We start from the raw sequence: 20323 nt of genomic DNA, 5'->3' as shown, positions 1-20323 counted from the left end.
GAATGGCTGCCAGTAGTCGAGCGTCCAAGAGTACTGAACCGGATGAACACTCATATTTCAGTGCTGTGTCCTTTCAGATAGGAACCTTATCAGGGTCAATCTAGTGTATAGTGCTGAAATCTCAAGAAATCAAGTGGATCATTTTTGACCCATTGTGGGGGAAAATATATTGAAATACCAAGAATTGCTGGGCATTGTTTAAAGTAATTTAAGTTCACAAGTATATCCGCTTCTCTCCAGCCTGACGGCAATAAAAGGCGAGTCTATTGCCCCCGTCATAAGGCCTAACCAGTGACGTTGGGGATTATCCGATCTCAACATGGCGGCTCACCAAAGCAAAGACTCGCCTCAGACAAAAGAGCAACCGTGTCAAGTAAGCGTGGAAAGCTCTCAGACAGTGTGTAAAAAAGTATAAAAAATAAAATAAAAATGCATTTTAATATCACTGAAATGAAACCTAAATTACAGCACATCTCAGACTCATAATGTAGGCCTAATCTAAATTTCATAATATAAACCTATTACAGTGCAGATGAGCATACTTTCCCATACTTTTGTATGGTTCACATTTTCACAGGCACATGCTCACGTATTTAAGAACGCTCTTACAAATTATGTTTATTTTTACTTCTGTCCAAATATAACGTGGAATAGTAATAATAATAAACAATAATTTAAGTATCACACGAATATAAATCTGTGCAGCTGAATGCAAAATACAAAATCCAGATACGGAAATTTGATTGTAGCATAATTTTTACATTTCGAATAATTTTACATTTACAAGAATTTAATCACAGAGACCATATAATTTGCATCCTTTATGCACTTCCGTTGTTATTCCTGTTATTTACAGGCTAATCATAAATGACTAAATATCATATCATAATCATTTATGGCTATGTGTCTTCTTTTCATTTGACAGAGTTTAATTTATTGTTATTCAGTTCAGACAACCACAGTCGTATTGTTTTGTAGTTAAAATTGTATTTCAAATTCCAAGTTAATAGTTTACTTCATAAACAAATCTACATCCAAGTATTTGTATGTATTGAACAATATTTAGAAGATAAGTAGGTCTAATGATCCAATGCAAACCTCAAATGCTCACAACGTCCTTTTATACTAAAAAACGTTTCTCATACAACCAAAACATTGCAGATCTAAGCCATAATTATAGTAATTCAGGTAGTTCTGACAGATTTTCAAGGTCGTAATGCTCTTATTATACCGAATAAACTTGAAATTATTACGTAAAGCAATCTTTTATTTAAAATGCACACATTTTCAAACACAGTAATTAGTCAGAGAAAGTCTGTTAGTATATTAAACCATGCATCATCAGAAAATCTGTGCCTCTTCGCCAATATCAAGACCAGACAAAAAACACAACCGCCTTATTTCATATGTAAAATTCGTTCCTCTGATAATGGATTCACTTAAAGATATTTTATTTACTTGGGATGTTAGACTGTCAGACAAAATTATATGTTACTTAAAATATAAAATTAGGCACTATGTGATAAACCCAAACCATAGTAACACTCATATGCTGTAAACAATCATCCTCAAAAATCTGGGTCAGATATCGAAAATTAAAAAAATGTTAAGTCTTTAAAAAAGGTTCGCCAGAACTTAAATAAAGTGCTCCTGGACTTGTAGCTTACACTGAGCGACCAAACAGGCTTATCTTCTTATGACGTTATTCTGTTCTTCATGCGATGTACTGGCTAATTTATCTCCGTTACATTAGCCTTATAAAGCACAGATTGTGAACCGTCGTAGTCAAATTTGACTGAATGTTTCTTCCTGTTAATCCAACAGAGGCATTATTCCACTTGCAACTGATGATGGCTGCAATGATTTGTGCGCATAGTTCGATCTTCTTTCTCCGTCTTACAGAACTGACTAGAGAGTGAAATTGTTGCCAGGGTCCCTTGTGCTATGCTCTCTCGTCATTTTTTTCAGTTTCATCCTGCGATTCTGAAACCAGATTTTAACCTGGCGGTCGGTGAGATTTAGGCTCCGGTATATCTCCAGGCGGCGCTCGCGAGTCAGGTACATGTTGAATAGGAATTCTTTTTCCAGCTCTAAGATTTGGTGTTTGCTGTAAGGACATCGCTTCTTCCTTCCAACTTTCGTCGACAGCCAGCCACTTGCAGCGTCTTCTAAAGTTACGTCTTCAGACAAAAAAAAAGACAAAGAGAGACAAGGCTTTTACAGTCGCCCTTCATGGTGAGCACATAACCACTGAGCCAGGCGCACGCGGCCATTACCTGGTTGTGTCCGACATTTTATGACAGGAAATAATGTCATCACAGACAACCCTATGCAGTGTGTCTGTGTTTGTGAGAAGAAAAAAAAGTCTATATTGGTGGGTGAGAGAAAAAAACGAAGAAAAACAAATGAGAAAGAAAATGATTAACTGAACACGATTTTAGAACACTAAAAAAAGTATTGACTGCTACTTTCCAGTGAGTGAAGCTCACAATTTGATAAATGAAAAGCATTTACTTTTTACGCTAACATTTCCACTTTGTGATGTTACTTTCAATCTTACGTTTAAATGTGTTGGGTTTGGCCTACCAAAAAAGAAAAGGGTTTTCTCACCGGCAGGTTAAACAAATCGAATAAGGCAGTAATTCAAGATGAGTTTGCTTAAATTTGGGAGATTACGAAAGAAAACAACTGTCAAACGAATGTAGGCCTAAGACACTCAGAAACTATACGGAGAAACACACTTTGGCTTGGCCTATCTTTCATAGACCTTTCAGAACTCTGCAACATTTACTAGAATCCTTAAAATCATTAAAGCGTAAGTAAATGACTAGCCTACTCCCAATCTTCAAAGGTCTCTCTCATTTCCCTCGTTATTTGTAAGATTCACATTATTGACACTACACTTGGTATCCTCAGTCACTGTATAGGCCTACTAAACCACCAGAAAAGAATCCAAAATTTGTCCTTTAGACGTGAGTTTCTTCGTTTCTCAACTATAAAATCATGTCTTAAACTACACACTCTCACGGCGAAATCGTAAGGATTCATATGGCTTTGGCTAAATTTGGTATGAATTTGTATGACTTTCACTGCAGCCAATGAGGTCGCTGGACATCGTTTCCATCTAATAATTACTTGCTTCTGTCACACACAACAGCTTCCTATCATGTTTACACACTCTACTGATCTGTTAGGTTTAGATAAGGGGTTTGGGAAAGGGCATAATATTAATAAGCATGTCCTTAACACCTTGTGCGCCAAAATCGTACTTACTTCCGCATTAGCCAGCCGGGCATTTGCACGTGATGAAATCGTACAAATTTATACCAACGAACTCGTACGAAATCATACGAAATAGCCAACTGGTAAAATATGTACTAATTTTAACGAGACTGGGTTGTCTTAAAGCCATGGGCGTAGATTCCAGGGGGGATTGGGGGGGGAGGTAACCCCCCAATAATCAAAACAAGTACAACCCCCTCAATATTTATACAAAGATCAATGGAAACATGTAAATTCATCACACTGTAAACCCCCCAATGTTCAAGCCAAATCTATGCCCTTTCTTAAAGCAATACCACACCAGGCTCATTCTATGGCTTCAAGATGACAATGGAGCCTTCCGCTGTTTTTTGATGTTCTGAGAAACAACATGCAATTTAGTCTAGGTTAATTTCGTGCAATAAATTAATTTTCAGCCTTGGTTCCCTTTGAGTTTTCGTGGCTACGGCCTTCAATGGCCTTGGGTAAGAAAAAATAAAATCTTGTCTTGGTCTTCGAAGAGCTTGCTTTTGTCCACTTTTATCTCATTAAAAAAAAAAAAAAAAAAAACTTTTTATTAAACTTTTATCTTTTGTCACTTGTCTACCCACTTTCTGAGAGTTTTACCGCTACCGGTAAAGTCTCCGAGAATTATTTGGCTCTGTGTCATCTCTGTTTTTCTGACTGATGCTCAGTGTGGTAATGAGGCTTCTGTCGGTGCTGCTTTCACTCCACTGGCTTGGGCATTTACTGCTGTCAAGAGCCAAGTAATGGGTGAGATGCTTATTGTCAGATTCTGAGCAGGAGGGTGCGGATAAAGACAAACTGTGCAAATGTTGCGAGTATGAGTGGGAAGATTGCAGAGGACTGTCAGGATTGCCGTCCGTGTCAGGGGTTTGAACACTGGTTTTCTGTATTTGGACCTGTGCCTTTCAGAGAGCCCATATATGAGTCTGAGGGCTGAGATTTCGAGAGATTGCCTGACTTGCCCTGTCGAGTCCAACGTAAAATAGGATGGATCCTCTTTTCCACCTGAAGCGTTGAAGGGGCACACGCTGACCTGAGGAACCTGGAAGGATCTCAAGTGTGCTCCATCCAAGTTCACAGCTCCATGGAGAAACTGGTAACGCAATAGAGCCATAGCTTCTTGGAGCGGAGATGTCTGAATCTGGTTTACTGACTGGAACGTGGCCTAATCTGCTGTGGTGGTCCTGCTATTTTGGACTTGATAGTCCAGGACAATACCTGAGCCTCTGTATGCCCCATGCAGACCTTGGCTATCAAATAAGTTTACCGCAGACAATTTGAAAATGGATCTCTCAAAGAATGACATTACTGTAGCATATTTTGGGCCAAGGCAATAGTTTCCTTACAATTGGCTTTTGGCTTTTGAACCAGAAAGACGAACATACGTTTCTTTCCGTTTCGAACTCAACTGCTTAATTCCTCGTTCCATTCCAAATCGTGTTTTTAATCAATACTGAATGAGATAATGGGACATTTAAGGGGGGGGGGCTAGATACAATCTTATTGAAAAACGAAATATTATAGTAAAGCCGAACACCTTCTCAAATGTTCTCGCTGTCATTTCAAGTTATATCCTACTCAAATGTTAAGCTGATGCAATCTAGTTTGCATGATGCATTTGACAGAGAATTTCAAGTTAATAAATATTTGCAAAAAATAAGAGCATATTGCTGTGCCAAAATTAAAAATAAAATGGCACACACTTGTATGTATGGACATAATATGTTATTGTTACAGGAAACCAAAGTGAATTTCATTATTAGTTGAAGCTATATCAGAAAGAGGGAAAATTTGTTAACACACTCAAAACCTTATTGTTAGTAATGCCATAAATAAACATTATGTCGTGTAAGATATATATTAATATGACTATAGGCTACTAGACATGTAACTTTATAATTATCATCAGCTATTTATATTGTTATTAATATTATATTGTTAATATTAATATTATTACTATAGATCGTCTTAATTTAAATGTTTATTAATTCCTGTAACATCGGCAAAGAATTACGTTTAGTTATTGTTCGTGTCTAAATTAATAAAAAGAGAAATAACTTTGTCATATTGTCACATTTTTTGAATTAGCAAACATGTTGGTAACGTTTCAATGTGTTCAAGTACTTTCTCAAAAAACATTTAAACATATTGTCTTGTTATTGCATCTTGTTGAATATCTTTATAATAAAGGGACAGGAAACGCCGGTGTTCAATTGTCTTCAACAACAACAAACAATTATCAAAAAGTCTGATTCTGTCCCAATGAACACATTTTAGATTGTTTAGATAAATTATGATTCACTTGTAAAGGACTACTAGTACAGTAGTAGTAATAAAGTGTTTGTTGAATATCGAATTAAGGCATCAATTAAATTAAATGAAAATTAATGGTAAGCCACACAGTTTCTTCCATTTACCAAAAAATAAATAAAATTAACTTCACACTTTTAAATTGCAATCAAAATCTGTATCCTAACCTCTAAGGACTCGATCTTCCTTAGTTTTTGTTCAGAGCTCTCATTGCACGTTTCATAACAGCTTTTATCAAGAGCACGTGGCATGTGGACCTCAGGCCCAAATTACGTACTACATAAATTGCATGATTGGATTTTGAGACAAAATAAGCCGTTTGCTTATGGAAAAAAAATTTACAATAGTCCTTATATGGCAAAATAAACATTCTACAATATTTTTGGTGTGATGCAAACCATTGGATAATCGGTGTACTGCAGCTCGCTCAGTATTCAGTTTATGCGTATTATGACTTGTTATTCTCTTAAATATAAATCTCTAAAGTAGACATTATGTTTGCCAATATGCTCACTTATAGCTTTGTGGAAAAAAATGTCGTAGGCCTGTAGTCTAACATTGATTCTCCAAAAAACATTGCGAAGCAGACTAATCTTAAGGTATATTGGCCAACTTTTGATATGACTCTCAAGTTGTCTAATTTATCTGGATTTAACCACAGTTTAGAACAAATCTAGGTGAGCATTCGTATTTTAGAGTAGTTGTTTAAAAAAGTTGACGAAGAAAAGGGGAAGCTATTATAATAAACATTTATCTCAGTGTCTAAAGTTGCTAATTTTGTACATACTTTTTCGTGCATTTTAGTTATTCATTTACATTTCACTTGTAATGTAATATACACTTACTTTGTTCTCCAGTAAATCCCACAGTCCCAAGTGAAAAACATCTAATGAAAAAGGCAATACGTCTGTTTCTCTAAATCCCAATAGATTCGACGGCTCCAGGCCTTTGGCCTTCGATATCCAACAAGCCTTGCAATAGAGGTTTGACGTTGACATCACCTGTCTCAGGCAGTTGTTTACTTTATGTCTGGCGTACAGCACTAAACCCATTAAGCATTTACTGACAGTCATGCCTAACGCTTTTGAGAACATCCCGGGTTCCGGGAACCGCCTTCCCGCCTTGATTTCTTTTTCTAATTATAAAAAGCGAGTAAGATGTTGAATTCGTATATTCTTCACATTCCAGTATTATTTTCACAAACTAAATCGCTGGCCCCTTCCAAATGGTGAGAGTATCTTCGGTCAAACTCGTATAACTGTAGCCATGACAACTGAGCCTCCCCATTTGCTGTAAAGTTTTACTGCCAAGCTGCCCCTAAATAGCATGTGCCTGTGCAGAGGAAAGGGGAGTGAGCCGATTCTACTTTTTCTTTTAAAACTTCAAGACTCAAGACTGTGATTGAATAACTATCATTAAGTGTCTTTCCATAGGTTACATCTTGACCTGATGTCATTTATAAAAATTGTTTAAAGTATGGAAAGAATTGGGAAGATCCACAAATCTGAAAAACTTATTTTTTTAACAAATTAATATGCTTTGTGTGCCGAGACAGAGATGTTGAACATGCATCAGGCTATACGTTTTGTGCCTTTATAGATATATAAATAGCCTCTATTGATGCAAGTAAGTGCAAGATTAGTGCTTTACAACGAATTTTCTAGCTGAGGTGTAGTAATGTAGTGTCGGCCACTGCCTCAACGATATATATTTTAAAAAATCAATAAAATAATAATAATAATAATAATAATAATAATAATAATAATAATTTTTAAATAAATTAAATTTGTTTTAACAATAATTGAGAATGTATGAGGATTTGATTAGATAAAACCTACCAACAGCTGTCGTATTTATCTAGGGTAAATACTGAGACAAAAGGTCATCCACCTTCTTTTATGCCACAGATGAATTGGCTAAATGAGGAAGGATATCTGTTTATGTGAAACACACATCATTTCTCTCTACCATCTGTGCAGACTCTGCAGACAAACCGTTCACCATTCACGCTTTGCATGTAATCCCTAAAAGATGCATGGCGAATATCTTGGCGATGAGACAAACTAAAAACTGTGCGAGGCTCAAATGGCAGTTCTGCAAACAATTAGAAGTTCAAATGCATTAGGCTACATTGCTGATTAGAGCAGCATGTATTCAGCTATGAAGGTCAGATGTGCGTTTTAGTGTCTCCAGTCAAGTTTGAAAATATCTAAACTGTGAGCTTCATTGGGTTATCAACTGTAATACAATGTGTGGGAATTTTTTAATATAATTTGCTCATTCTTGAATTTGAGGCACTGGATATAAATTATAGCACAAAAAATACACTGAGTCACGTAGGGTTGCAACGAAGCACACTAATACAAACATGTATAAATCTATTAAAAGAATAGATTAATGTCATGGATGTATTTAACATGACAAGGTCCAGTCCCATACTGAAGAAAATACTTAAAACCTTTCTAAAAGACCAGCATTTCAGAGACTCAACTGAATATATGTGCTTTATAAATGCAAGATTGCGTTGAAAAAACAAAAACAAAAAAAAAAAAACAGAACATATATGGCGCTAATTATAATCAAATGGTGCTGCTGTTGATTAGTGTTCGTATATGCACTGTGGGATTATGATTTTTCCAATAACATTGGGGATATTGTAATACAGTTCTGTGATTTAAGCATTGTTCTTTTAATTCAAAATTATCACAACACTGCAGAACTTATATGTGTGTCTCTTATACATCTTACTCCTTTCATCTGCCAATCTTTTTGACCTTTGGAATAAGTCATCTTACAGTTCGAGTTTACAATACCACGCTCCAAAGCCGCCCTACTTTATTGCACTTTATCTCGCCTGTAGGAGGCAGTGTAGAACCGACAAGATTGTGCTCAAGAGTAAATATGAATGCTTAATAATCAAGCACAGACCTCGTTCATGTGTACGCTGTGATATGTAAAGATAATCTTAAACTAACACTTTAAATGTCTTAAGTAAACAGAATAAAGACAGTCATTACAGTGTGATATGGACATTTGCACCACTCCGCTGCTGAGATTACGAATGGTAGGCTACTAAAAGAGTTTTGGTAAACGCACGTTAAGACAGTCAAGATTGTCAGTTGACACATATGGGGGGAAATGCACGAGTAGATTGCCTCTGCTAGGTCCACATGACAAAAATCTAAACACTGCTCCATATTAACACCACATGTGACCAATGCAGATATATCTCAGCCATCACTCATGTGCTGAGCTCCTGGCCAGATAACACCTCTCCTTTGGCTTTTTTTTTTCTTTTTCTTTTATTTTTTCTTAAAAGTGGGAATGATGATTCTTCAGAACAAGCTCACAGATCCTTTCTGTCTAAATGCAATGCTCCAGTTTAACTAAAACTAATTGTCTTATCCATAACTGCTATGTCTTTGTGCTCTTGTCAAAGATCAACATACGCAAGTTTTGCACTTACCACAAATATGTTTGGCACCCTGATTTGGATATGAGGGGGTGGTTCTATGACTACACAAGGAATATTAGATTAAATCTTCAAGTCAAGTCATTTTTATTTGCATAGCACTTTTTGTAATACACATAGTTTCAAAGCAGCTTTACAGAAAAATTATGCTTATTATGTCTTTAAGTCTGACTTAAAATGTTCCGAAATATAATTGCCCTGTATTCACACAAACAGTCACCAAATGTACTTAAATACATTATAAACTGAGTGTTTGATGGTAAATGCGTGTACTTTGCTTAATTATTTGTAAAGTTGCAATTATTGGGCAAGCTACTGACATTCATATTCAAAGCTTTTAACATTTATACTTTAGGAATGGTAAAGCCATTCATATTTGAGATGTTTCAAGCAATACATATAAAAACAATTAATACTGGGTTTAGATGGGGTCCTTGGATGCAGTTTACATGCAACCATTTCAACTTATTTGACAAATGCGTTGCTTAACCATGTGTAGAAGTTTCAAAACAGACATACCGAAAAGACAAACAATGCGTCTATGATAATAATGACTCTCATCACTATCCAGAAAAAAGTAATGTCGATCCATATGACCACAAGGTGGAGATATTGCACTGCTCAAGCTTTGGGTCTTTATGACGTTTTAACCATCCCAATATCTCATAAGGATCGATTAATTATTGAATTTAGAACTATCGAAGATGATGGTGTGTGTGTGTGTGTGTGTGTGTGTGTGTGTGTGTGTGTGTGTGTGTGTGTGTGTGTGTGTGTGTCAACACTATCGTCTGAACTGTTGAGTTAAAAAGAAAAATTTAAAATGCTGTTCAAATACAAATTTGAATTTAAGATTTCATTTCAATGGAAACTGCAAAGACAATGTCTATCACTGGACATAGGTGAAGTCTTTTATAGCTGTGTATTTCAGTGACGCTTTATAGCCACCAACAGACAATTAATTAAGTCAAAGAACACACGTCCAATGTCCTGGATGCCTATCAGTGCGAGAACAATTCAATAAAGAGTCTTCCTGTAAATCCCGCAGTGGGTGTCGTCACCGAGAGACTGGCCGCCTTTTTTCAGAATCGTTAAAAATCCAAGTCGTGTTCAAATAAGAGCCTCCACAATGAAATCTGCTGTGACCTTGCTTGACTGTGAAAGACTTACCACTTGTTGTAGAAGTGCCTTTCTCTCTTATTCCCTGGCACATGCCTCTTGCTAGACAAGAGTTACTTTCAAAAGTAACTAATGAACTATCATAGCATTCCACATATTATATCAAAAGCAAAGCTAGTTCATCTCGCAACGTCATCTCGTCCTTGGAGCTGTACAAGTTGCAGTAAACGCCTATCGCCAGTAGATGTCAGGAACAGACAAACAGACCCGTCAATAATGCCCTCCTGTAGTAGCTAATACCAAAGGTTCTCGTAATAAATTAAAATAGCTTATATCAACCTCCGCACCTGTATCATTGGAGAAAGCTTAGTGGTCGACCTTAATCACGTGAGTCTTGTAAGCCAATCAAATAATGGCCCTGACGTCAAGGACCTTCTTTCAGAGTTTTACGACAGTAAAGCACTGTTTGCGGATGGCGTAGAAATGGATGGGGAGTACAACTGTATTTTCGAATACAGTGTTGCTTTTTTGACGTTATTCTCGTACCTTAAATTAAGTAGTGAAACGACATACACACCACATACACACCACATATCCTTTTTATTTATTTATTTATTTTTTTACAACAAACACGTCACCTTAATCATAATCAATTAATACATTACTATTATTATTAATAATTATTATTACCATTATTACCATTATTATTAGTAGTAGTAGTAGTAGGCTAGTAGTAGGCCTAAGAGTGGTAATTTTTTCACATAGACCGACCAGATTTACGGAGATTCGGCTGGAGACTCCATATTTTCAGCATATCATTGGAAAGCATTTTCATCGCATCACGCATAATTTTGCTCTATATAACGGACACATATTTTAATGTAACTGCTCTTACACTTCTCTTCTGCAAATCTCGATCCTTAATTCTAAATACCTTAGTAATATTCATCTGAGCATCATCTTTTATTTGGATTCGGCGTACTCTGTTTAATTTCAACAATTCATAATATTTGTTGTCTTATTTTACCATTTGTTAAATTTTCACGGTATTTTAGAATTGGCTTCCACTACACGAAGCATCGCCATTTATGTAACATTTGCTGCATAGTGCATGTGACACAACACCCACATTTTGCCAACACCCTTCTATCCTAATAATAGGTTGGACTGGGTATAGTGGTCTCCGAATTTCAGGACAAAAAAAAGTCCAATCGAGGTCAGTTGGGCATTCAGTTTCAGAGGCCACTTCTACCTAAAAGCATGCGGATTGTCACATCTGGATCGCATCCTCGGAGTGCCAGTGGGCTCATAGCTGCTGTTTAACTACATTTGCAGCGCCCACAAAGCTCCGCACAATCCATCCAGATGTTCAAAAGTTTGAAGCCCGAGCTGAGAACAGTTATATATAAGGTATGTGTATATGTGTGGAATTAGCGTGATGAATGTACTGGATCCCAGGTCCCCAGGCCTCACAACCATATAGTTGGAATAAAATTACTAAAAGGGACGTTTTTAAGTTGATTACACAATCAATTATGAACGAACGAAAGTTCACCAAAGCTCTCAAAGCAATTGTTCGACATAAGCGTGTAAATGAGAGTATCAAAGAAACACAGTTCCTTTCAAATCACTTGAATTTATAAGGTTAGTATAATTGTAGTGCCTAGTAAAATTTCACACATGAGTTGCATGTTGCATGGCAATACATTTAGTTATTTTATTGACATACAGTTATGTTAATGTCTGTTTAGGCGGGTTGACATTCCTCTCCACCTAAAGAGGAGCTACAATGAAATTCTACCGCGTGAGTGTGGCGAATTATCATTAGCGCGTCTCAGAGTTTGTTACCAACAATCTCTTTTACCACTTAAAATCCCTTTCTAACCTTAACATGGAGAAGACAATCCTGAATGTTTAAATAAGCTAATTCAGTGTAATGAATAGTTATCTTTCTATGTCTGAAGAATGACTGATGAACGTTGAAGAGGTTTAAAAACAATGCAAACGCATCAAGGTTCACCTGATTATTAATCAGTGTGTTTTAGAGTGAGATTAAAACTAAATGTATACATAGAAAATAAATCTAACATTTAAGACATAGGGAGATGTATTTACATTATTAGGGCATCGCCTGCATCAGCTTCCTAGAGCGAACATACAAATATGTCTTGATAGGATTACCTGTCCACCTTTTTCTCCCGATAGAAGCAAGGTCAACGCAGGGCCGATAGGACAGGACAAGATAGGATAGGATAGGATAGGAGAAATCCTTGAATGGATACATCCTTGGGTAGGAGCACTGTGCTCAGAATTTTCGGATTAGTAAATATTAATTTTAACAACTGTAAAACGAGAGAAGTATTTAGATATTAGATGTTATTTTCGAGAACAATAATTTTTCTTTCATTTCGTTGGGAATGAATGTCAAAGAACAGTTTCTACACCAAACTTGAAATTATGAGATTTATCGGAGTTGATTATAGTGAAAGAGCATTTCTTGGCAATATTTAATGCTCTAGCCTTAATTGGCTGAATGTACATCCAGCTGCACAGATGACGAATGAATGGAAAATGAGGCTTGTAAATGGCTCTGTTGTTGACATCACTTCAAGACTGAGAGAATTATGTCACATATTAAATGGGAAAGTTGGCAATATTTAAGAGTGCACAATAAAGCAACCACATATCCAATAGATTTCTCTTAGTTTTGACCGATGGATCAATTCAAGCCTTACATTATGGAAATAAAGCATATCTGGGGACTTTAATTTGCACAGCATAATGAAATTTTTCTATAATAGTGCAGTATAAAGGAGCATCAGTGGAATGGCTGCAATAGATGTCGAACATGAAGATTTACATTTACCCATGTTCGTCTGTTACTTACTATGATTTCATCAACTTAATTTGTACAGGTAATTTGAAAATCTGGCATACACACCTCGTTGTCTGTTTCTAAATCATTCATCCAAATGTTTAACCACGGCAAATAATAATCAAACCATTCATTATCATTGAAAATCGTTCATATACGAATTCCGTTTACGGGCTTATCTCGTATATTCTCCTCAATAGTAAATAAAAAAATGTGAACATTAAATACAATTAAATACATTTCATTAGAACGTTATTTACAGAAAAGCAAAATATAGGTTCCTCACATTGCACTATAAAAAAAAAAAAAATAGGCTAACATGCAGTTGTTGCCCTGAGGATCTATTTCTACCTGATCTTACCTAAAACATTGGTTGGTGTAACCAAATGTATTCAGGTTTATTCAGTCATATTAAATTAAAAACATATTAAACATACTAAATTATAAGGAACAAACATTGCAGTGAATTTTGTGTGTGTTTGTGTTTGTGTTTGTGTTTGTGTGTGTGTGTGTGTGTGTGTGTGTGTGTGTGTGTGTGTGATATATATATATAGTATTTTATTTCAGTTTAATTTTCATTTGAAAAAAAAAACGTTATAAGTGATATCGTTTGAGACAAAAAAAAATAAAAAATAGGTATATGCTAAAATATCTTTAATAACTATTAATGTGCCAGATTGGACAGCAATTCCTTTTATTTAAATCCATTTTTGTTCTGTTACATTGAAAATATAATATCCTATTCATTCATCAACAAGGTCTCCTTGTTGGTAAAGGATATCAATTTCCTTTCACAATTTACGACCATTTTTGAACGTTAGATTATTAGGAAAACCTTTCAATACGTTACGTTTTTAAATTGCATTAAAATAGTCAAACATTTATTTGGCTGAGTGCTGCCCAACTATCATGACAACACAATACATGAATCATTTTCCAGAATGTCAACTTGGACTGTGATGTTTCTCCATCGTTGGGGGCCTTTCGTGTTAAGTCGTTTCCTCTCCCCTGTGCGGGGGCCTCAAGTTCCTCTACAAGTCTATTGACAACCTCTGTCCAGACAAGGGCCAGACTACTTATTGTTTACAAGATGTCTCAAGTTCAACTGTGAAGTCTGTGCTGTTAAACAAAAGGGGTGGGGGGTGTTTCAGGGCTGGGGGCCATAGATTACGTGGGGGATGGGAGCTGGACGTGAACTTGAAAATGCAGCTGATCAGGTTATCCTGATCGTGCGATACAGATAAGAAAAATAGTCGATATATATATATATATATATATAAATTGAGAGAACTGTCTTGCTATTGAGTTGAAAATGGTAGAGCGAATTAATAAAGTGCGGAAATCACCAAACATGTACTTTTTCAGTGTGGTTTTAGGTTGCTGGAGTATTGGGCACTCTTGCATCTGAAGTCCAAATTTGGTTTCAAAAAGGGTCAAAAAGAACATTCTCTAGGAAACCATCAGTCTGTGGTTCTGTTGAGATGAAGGCTAAACCATGTATATGTGTGCAGACTGCAGTAATGCTTTGAAACCAAAGGAAGAAATCAAACTGGATCTAACCAGGACAGAGAGAGAAGTGGACAGCCCAGATGCACAAGAACAAGAGGGCAAAAACACTAGACAGTTTGAGAAACAGACCCTCAGTGGTGCTCAAGTGGCAGCTTCAAAATGTTTCATCTGCAAACCTGCAAATCTGAAACTAAACAAATATAAATTTGAAAAAAAGAACTTAAAGATTGGATGGAACACAATTATAAAAGAGTATTATAGGTGGATGAATCTATGTTTGAGGTGTTGAGCTGTTGGTGAGTGAGAAGTGCCCGACAAGCCAAACTATTTTGTGCAGCTAAAGAAAGCATGGGATGAAATTTCACCTGAATATCTTAAAAACTGACTGGAATGCCTAAACGGCTGGAGGATTCTTTTTAACTGTAAAATATAATGTGTTACAGGACAAAACTACCACATCTTAATGTTTATAAAGACATGTGTGTTAAGCTGTGTTCTGTTATTTCTTTACTTTTCTCAGATAATAATACAATGACTCTTTGTCAGTCATTACCTCTCAGGAAAGGTCCAGCAATTTAACTTGTTTTGCTCAATCTTTACATTTTCATCGACCCTAGAGAGCACAAAGCTTATTTAGACCAAAGACAAGACCCAAGGAATTTTAGTTCTAAACAAATGTGGCACTTTTATTGTGAAGTGTTGAAACTGGGCAAACTCAGGGTCTGATCTGCGCATTGTGTATTTTCAAAAGAGAGAAAAGAGCCGCCATTAAATCACAATGTAAACTCAAAGCAGACGCACCGTTTGTTTGAATGCTTTTGTCAAGTTCAATGTTAACTAGACGTGGAAGGAAGAACCAGGACATTTTATTACCCCCTGTGTTGTCTGGGTCAGGTAAAAGTTACATCGAGGCTTACAATTTTGTGTGAAGAATAATGTTAGAATTGCTATAGCGCTTTCTTCCTTTTGCAAGATCATAATTAGCCGCTAGATCAGGAACTGATTATTTTAGATATACACAAAAATTATGATGCACAATTTATAACTGGATGAGATACGGAGATTATAAACATTGTGGCCGATTTCAATTTTGCGTCGTGAGTCGTGAACATAGGCGCTCACCAATGCGAAACGTAGGCTACTTTACCAATCTTCCATTCCAGAATTTACATTGGATGAACATCCAGTATTACGTGCAAATCACTTATACAATCTTTCAATTCTTAAAAGAGCATGCACTGAATAAAATAAAAAAAGAGAAGGAAAAGCATAACTTGAAAGTGAAGTGTAGCCAACCGAAGGTAGCAACGTGAAGATGCATGAGTAACGATGAACCTTTAACACTCTCACTAATCTAGAACGATATTAAGTGCAGGTTGCAAAGACAGTAGGGCTGTGGATCTGTTCACTGTCCGACAGTTAAACTGCTCGGACTTGGACAGAAACGTAAATTATGCCTACTGGAGACTATAAACGAAATCATCGTGCGTAAATCTGCTTAAGCCAAGGGTTACTTTAAGGAAATAGATGACTTTATATATCCGCGCTCAAGATTTAACCTAACCTATTGAGAGACGCTGTAACACAAGACGGAACCGAGACTATATTTTCATTCTTCTTCAGAAACCTGCAGGCAAGACAAAATTATTAGCGTTTAATTTGGTATAATTGAAATTGCTGTCAAACAAGAAGAGCACTCCGACTGGGAGAACAAGCAGTGTTGCATTTTGAATCGCAGTATGCTTGATTATTCACAGTTCCGCTAAGACCAAAGTCATTTCTTATCTTTAAGCTTGTGACTTTCAAGGTCAAGGTTAAGGGCTGATACAGTGGATCCTCTGCAAGTCGAGCGCCCCCTCCCTCACAACCAACATCAAAACACTCCCGACTCTTGCTTTATCTGCATGAGGAGATTTAAGCATACGTGGGTATAGAAAAAGATTAGGATAGAAATATCGATTGTTAATAGCACAAGTCTGTTATCAAAATTATCTTTCTTTTTTTAGAACTAAAATGACCTATTTCTAAGACGCAACAAAGCTAATACTTCTAAGAGTGTGTTAGGTTTTTTGACGCCACGCATTGAAAACAATTAAGGCCTTAACTTACCAAAAAGTCCAAAAGGAAGCGCAAATCTTTGCTGAATCATTAAATCATACATCTTACGTTAATTATAAGGAATCTATGCGATTATATATTGACCCAAAGTAGTGCAAAGCCTATGACTACAACGTTTTCGAAATAAAACAAAGTATAAACAGCAGCCTATTTAAGAATTATAGCTTGAAACCTTTTAAAAATAAGACACTATGAACTGTATCAACAATTATCTTGATTTCTTTCACACTGTCATGTGACAGGAAATTTTGTTTTTGGTAACAAGAGTAAAAAAAAAAAAAAAAAAGATGATCTCAGTACGCGACGCTCGATGGAAGTAATGCAAAAAACTCTTGATTCAGAGCTTAAAACCTCTAAGCTATGTATGTAGTCAGAAAACACTGAATAGAGTTAATACATTTATTAAGTTTTGTAATATGCGCTATATATATAGATTTACAAGCGATAATAAACAGAGTATATAAGTACGTACTGACATGTATTGAGTAATGAGCGGTACGAACAAGGCTGACATACTTAACATTTAAATGCACTTTTTTAATACGACTAAAACACCTGAAACGAACACAATTACATATAGGCAGGCACGTGCGATATTTACAAGCTATGTTGTCCTTTCCTGTTTTCTCTTTTATTCAGATTATCCTTTTTAAAGTTCATCCATTTATTCTTTTTTATGTAAATAAGCAGGCAAAGGGAGCACATTCAGACCCAGTCCAAGAAAAGTCCTCGCGACGACTTGCTGTTTTCCTTAATTTGAAGTCATCAGCGTTCAAGACTGCACTATGGCGCGCTGTTCTTAACTTTGGCAATGAATTTCTTTTCCTTTACCCTTCTGTTTTGAAACCAAATAGTGATCTGCCGCTCGGATAGGTTGGTTACTGCTGAAATCTTTCTCCTCTTGTCTTTTGTGATGAATTTGTTGGCTGCATATTCTTTCTCCAGTTCCTTTAGTTGCACTTTTGTGTACGGTATCCGCTTCTTCCTACCTCGACGGAATGAGCCCCCGTCATGTTGGTGGGCCACAACATCTGGAATGAATAACAAACAGGTTTATTACTGAAGGTCTCATTAATTGTCTTCCTAATGAACATTTCAACAAAGTTTCCTTTCGCTCAGCACTCGTTGACTTTCGGATCTTTCGGATTTTAAGTAAACGTGTGGTGTTTTTGTACTGCATAAAATAAAATCCCACTGTTTCTCTTGCTTCTGAAATAATACTAATTTATAATCATTTCAAATATTACTTTTTAAAATTTCAATAAAAGAAGATATCTGAGGAGAAAAGCTAAATGTATAACTGTTTCTTTGGTAATTTGTGGTACAGACAGACAAGTGCAACTTACATCTTTTACGCTTTTTTCGAAGATGGTGCCGTTTTATTTTGTGCATTCTCGTTTTATTTGAGTTGCGGACAGCTTAAAACTAACCTGCTAGTGCAGACTTCCAGAGATGGCCTGCCTGGCTCTGGTCCTTGGAGCAATACATTTGACTTCCCCATCCGTTAGCCAGAGCCCAAGGCTGGTAGCTGTCCATTTGCAGGAGACTCTCGTGCCGCGGCTCTCCTGTTCCAAGCGTCTGCACCACTGACACGTCCAAATAACTGGCCATGGACTGATAGGGACTGGGGTAGCCGTGGTAAAAGGCAAACTCTTTGGCCCTGCTGGGATATTCTTCAGATGTGACTGGAGTGTCCATGTATTTATCTGCGGAGTAGCTGAGTGCACTCGGCTGTGTGCAGGACTTGAGGGAACCCCGCCCCATTCTACAAGGATAATAGCTGTTGCCAAAGTAGCCATACGGTATAGGACCGGTGGACGAGGCCTGGGGAACCGTTTGGCAAGGAGTGCATTGTTTGCCCGACTCTGCAGAACTCGAAGTCGATACGTCCACAGTGGAATAGCTGGAGCCGTGAACGAGGCTAGAAGGGTGACCACTCAAAGCCGAGTGGGCCATTAGATTCCTGCACTGGTTGGCCGCAAAATTGCTGCTTCCAACCAGACCCTCCATGTTCTTCAGCTCATCCAAGTTGTTTTCATACACAAACATAACCGTATCCGCCCAGCGAGGATTCAGGACCAGGGAGGTGGTCATAGCACGCTCACCATTCGGACGGAGAATTATGTTGCAAAGACTCAAGACAGAAGCAGGACACTCATTACATTCGCACAGCTGCATTGACGTAATGGACCAGTACGCATTGCCGTGCCTTCATTGGATAAGAGGTGTACCACGTGACGCATAAACTAAACAGTGACAAGAGAATGTCAAAGTTTTTTTTTTTTTTTTTTTTTTTTTTGGTAAATCCCCAGATAAATGCGCTTCAAATGCTGCCTTGTTGGTGCATTGCGTTTATGCATTAACAGGGCTAATATAAGCCATGATTTTCTGTAAAGCTGTTTTAAAACACTATGAATTCTGAAAGGCGCAATACAAATAAATTTGATGTGGCATATGACACCTTCATTCTTTTAGTGCATAATTCATCATGTAATCTTTTGCGTCTTTATTTTTTTTTTAATTTATTTTTTTTTTTTAGTAAAAACTAAAAGGACAGATCTTATTGGCCTTCCTCTATTTGCTAGTTTAGTGGTAATTTACTGCAATAATATATACGTCTTGCTTAAGGTTTGGTTTGCCAAACCGTTAAAAGAATTTGTTAAAAAATAGAAAGTGTAAAATTTTTATCAATATATGTAATATCAGTCAATATGCATATACGTTATGTTGTTTTTTTATTATTATTATTATTATTTCTTATTAATGTTCTTATGTCAAGCTAAATGTGTCGAGCCGCGTATTTCCTATAGCAACACGAATGAATAATTATAACTCAGCTCCCTTGCTGATCATCAAATGCTCTAACATTTCCTCCCAACATCTCATTGCAAGTAGCAATATAAATGTTTTAATATGTAATTTTCATTTATGATTTTATTATATACATTGGCCATGAACACGTTGGAAGGCATTTAAATCGTTACAGTTTAAAGGCCTATAATCAGCAGCGCCAAATGTATAAATTATTTATCATTGCCATTAAAAAAAATAAAAATCATAACTCGTTTCATACATATATTTGAACATCGCCTAGTAGCCTTTCATAAATCGTCCTACTAAAACAATATGTTAATATAAAGAGGGCGAAATAATTTTAAAATGGTTTTAAAATTATTTTAAATGTTTCCTATAAAATCTCAGCTTTAGTGTTTGTTCAAAAACGTGGACTGGAAATTTCAGCTGTATAAATAGCAAATTATGAACATTATTATTAATAATATTATTATTAAAAAAGAGAGAGATATCAACGGTTTATGCGACAAATTTAGAGTCAGTGTTTCAGTGTTTCACTAAAACAGTTTAAAATGGCAGTGAAATGACCACAACCCTCAAGATTTCTTTTCAAACAAGAAATGTGCGATCAGTATTTAATTATTTGTTGATGTGATCCAGAGAACAAGATCTAACAACATTACTAAAACACTATTAAGACCAAATACTTCCAGAAGAGCAAGAAAGGAAGTATGCTTTGAGAGAATTTGAGAGGTTTAAGATATTTATTCTAAATGTACTTGGAAATTCAAAAAAAAGTATATGTAAATAAATACACGTAAATGCATTTTAAACGTGTAAAC

General features: G+C 36.3%; 2 protein-coding genes across 2 annotated transcripts; both read right to left on the bottom strand.

Annotated features, from left to right (window-relative positions):
• Nucleotides 1-1059: 1059 nt before the first annotated feature.
• On the bottom strand, nucleotides 1060-4402 carry hoxb10a (homeobox B10a). The gene is given in 3 exon segments (XM_051715103.1): nucleotides 1060-2180; nucleotides 3845-4219; nucleotides 4222-4402. Coding segments are annotated over 3 exon segments (828 nt in total). The 3' UTR covers nucleotides 1060-1908.
• Nucleotides 4403-17471: 13069 nt separating this feature from the next.
• Nucleotides 17472-18782, bottom strand: hoxb13a (homeobox B13a). The gene is made up of 2 exons (XM_051714844.1): nucleotides 18119-18782; nucleotides 17472-17719 (listed from the first exon to the last, which is right to left on the bottom strand). Exons 1-2 carry the CDS (start codon nucleotides 18780-18782, stop codon nucleotides 17472-17474), a joined length of 912 nt encoding a protein of 303 aa, XP_051570804.1.
• Nucleotides 18783-20323: the final 1541 nt, after the last annotated feature.

The sequence above is a fragment of the Myxocyprinus asiaticus genome, chromosome 13, assembly GCF_019703515.2.
Source record: "Myxocyprinus asiaticus isolate MX2 ecotype Aquarium Trade chromosome 13, UBuf_Myxa_2, whole genome shotgun sequence".
Classification (NCBI taxonomy): Eukaryota; Metazoa; Chordata; class Actinopteri; order Cypriniformes; family Catostomidae; genus Myxocyprinus; species Myxocyprinus asiaticus.
Note: the sequence above shows the minus strand (reverse complement) of the source record. Positions and strands in the feature narration are given on the sequence as shown.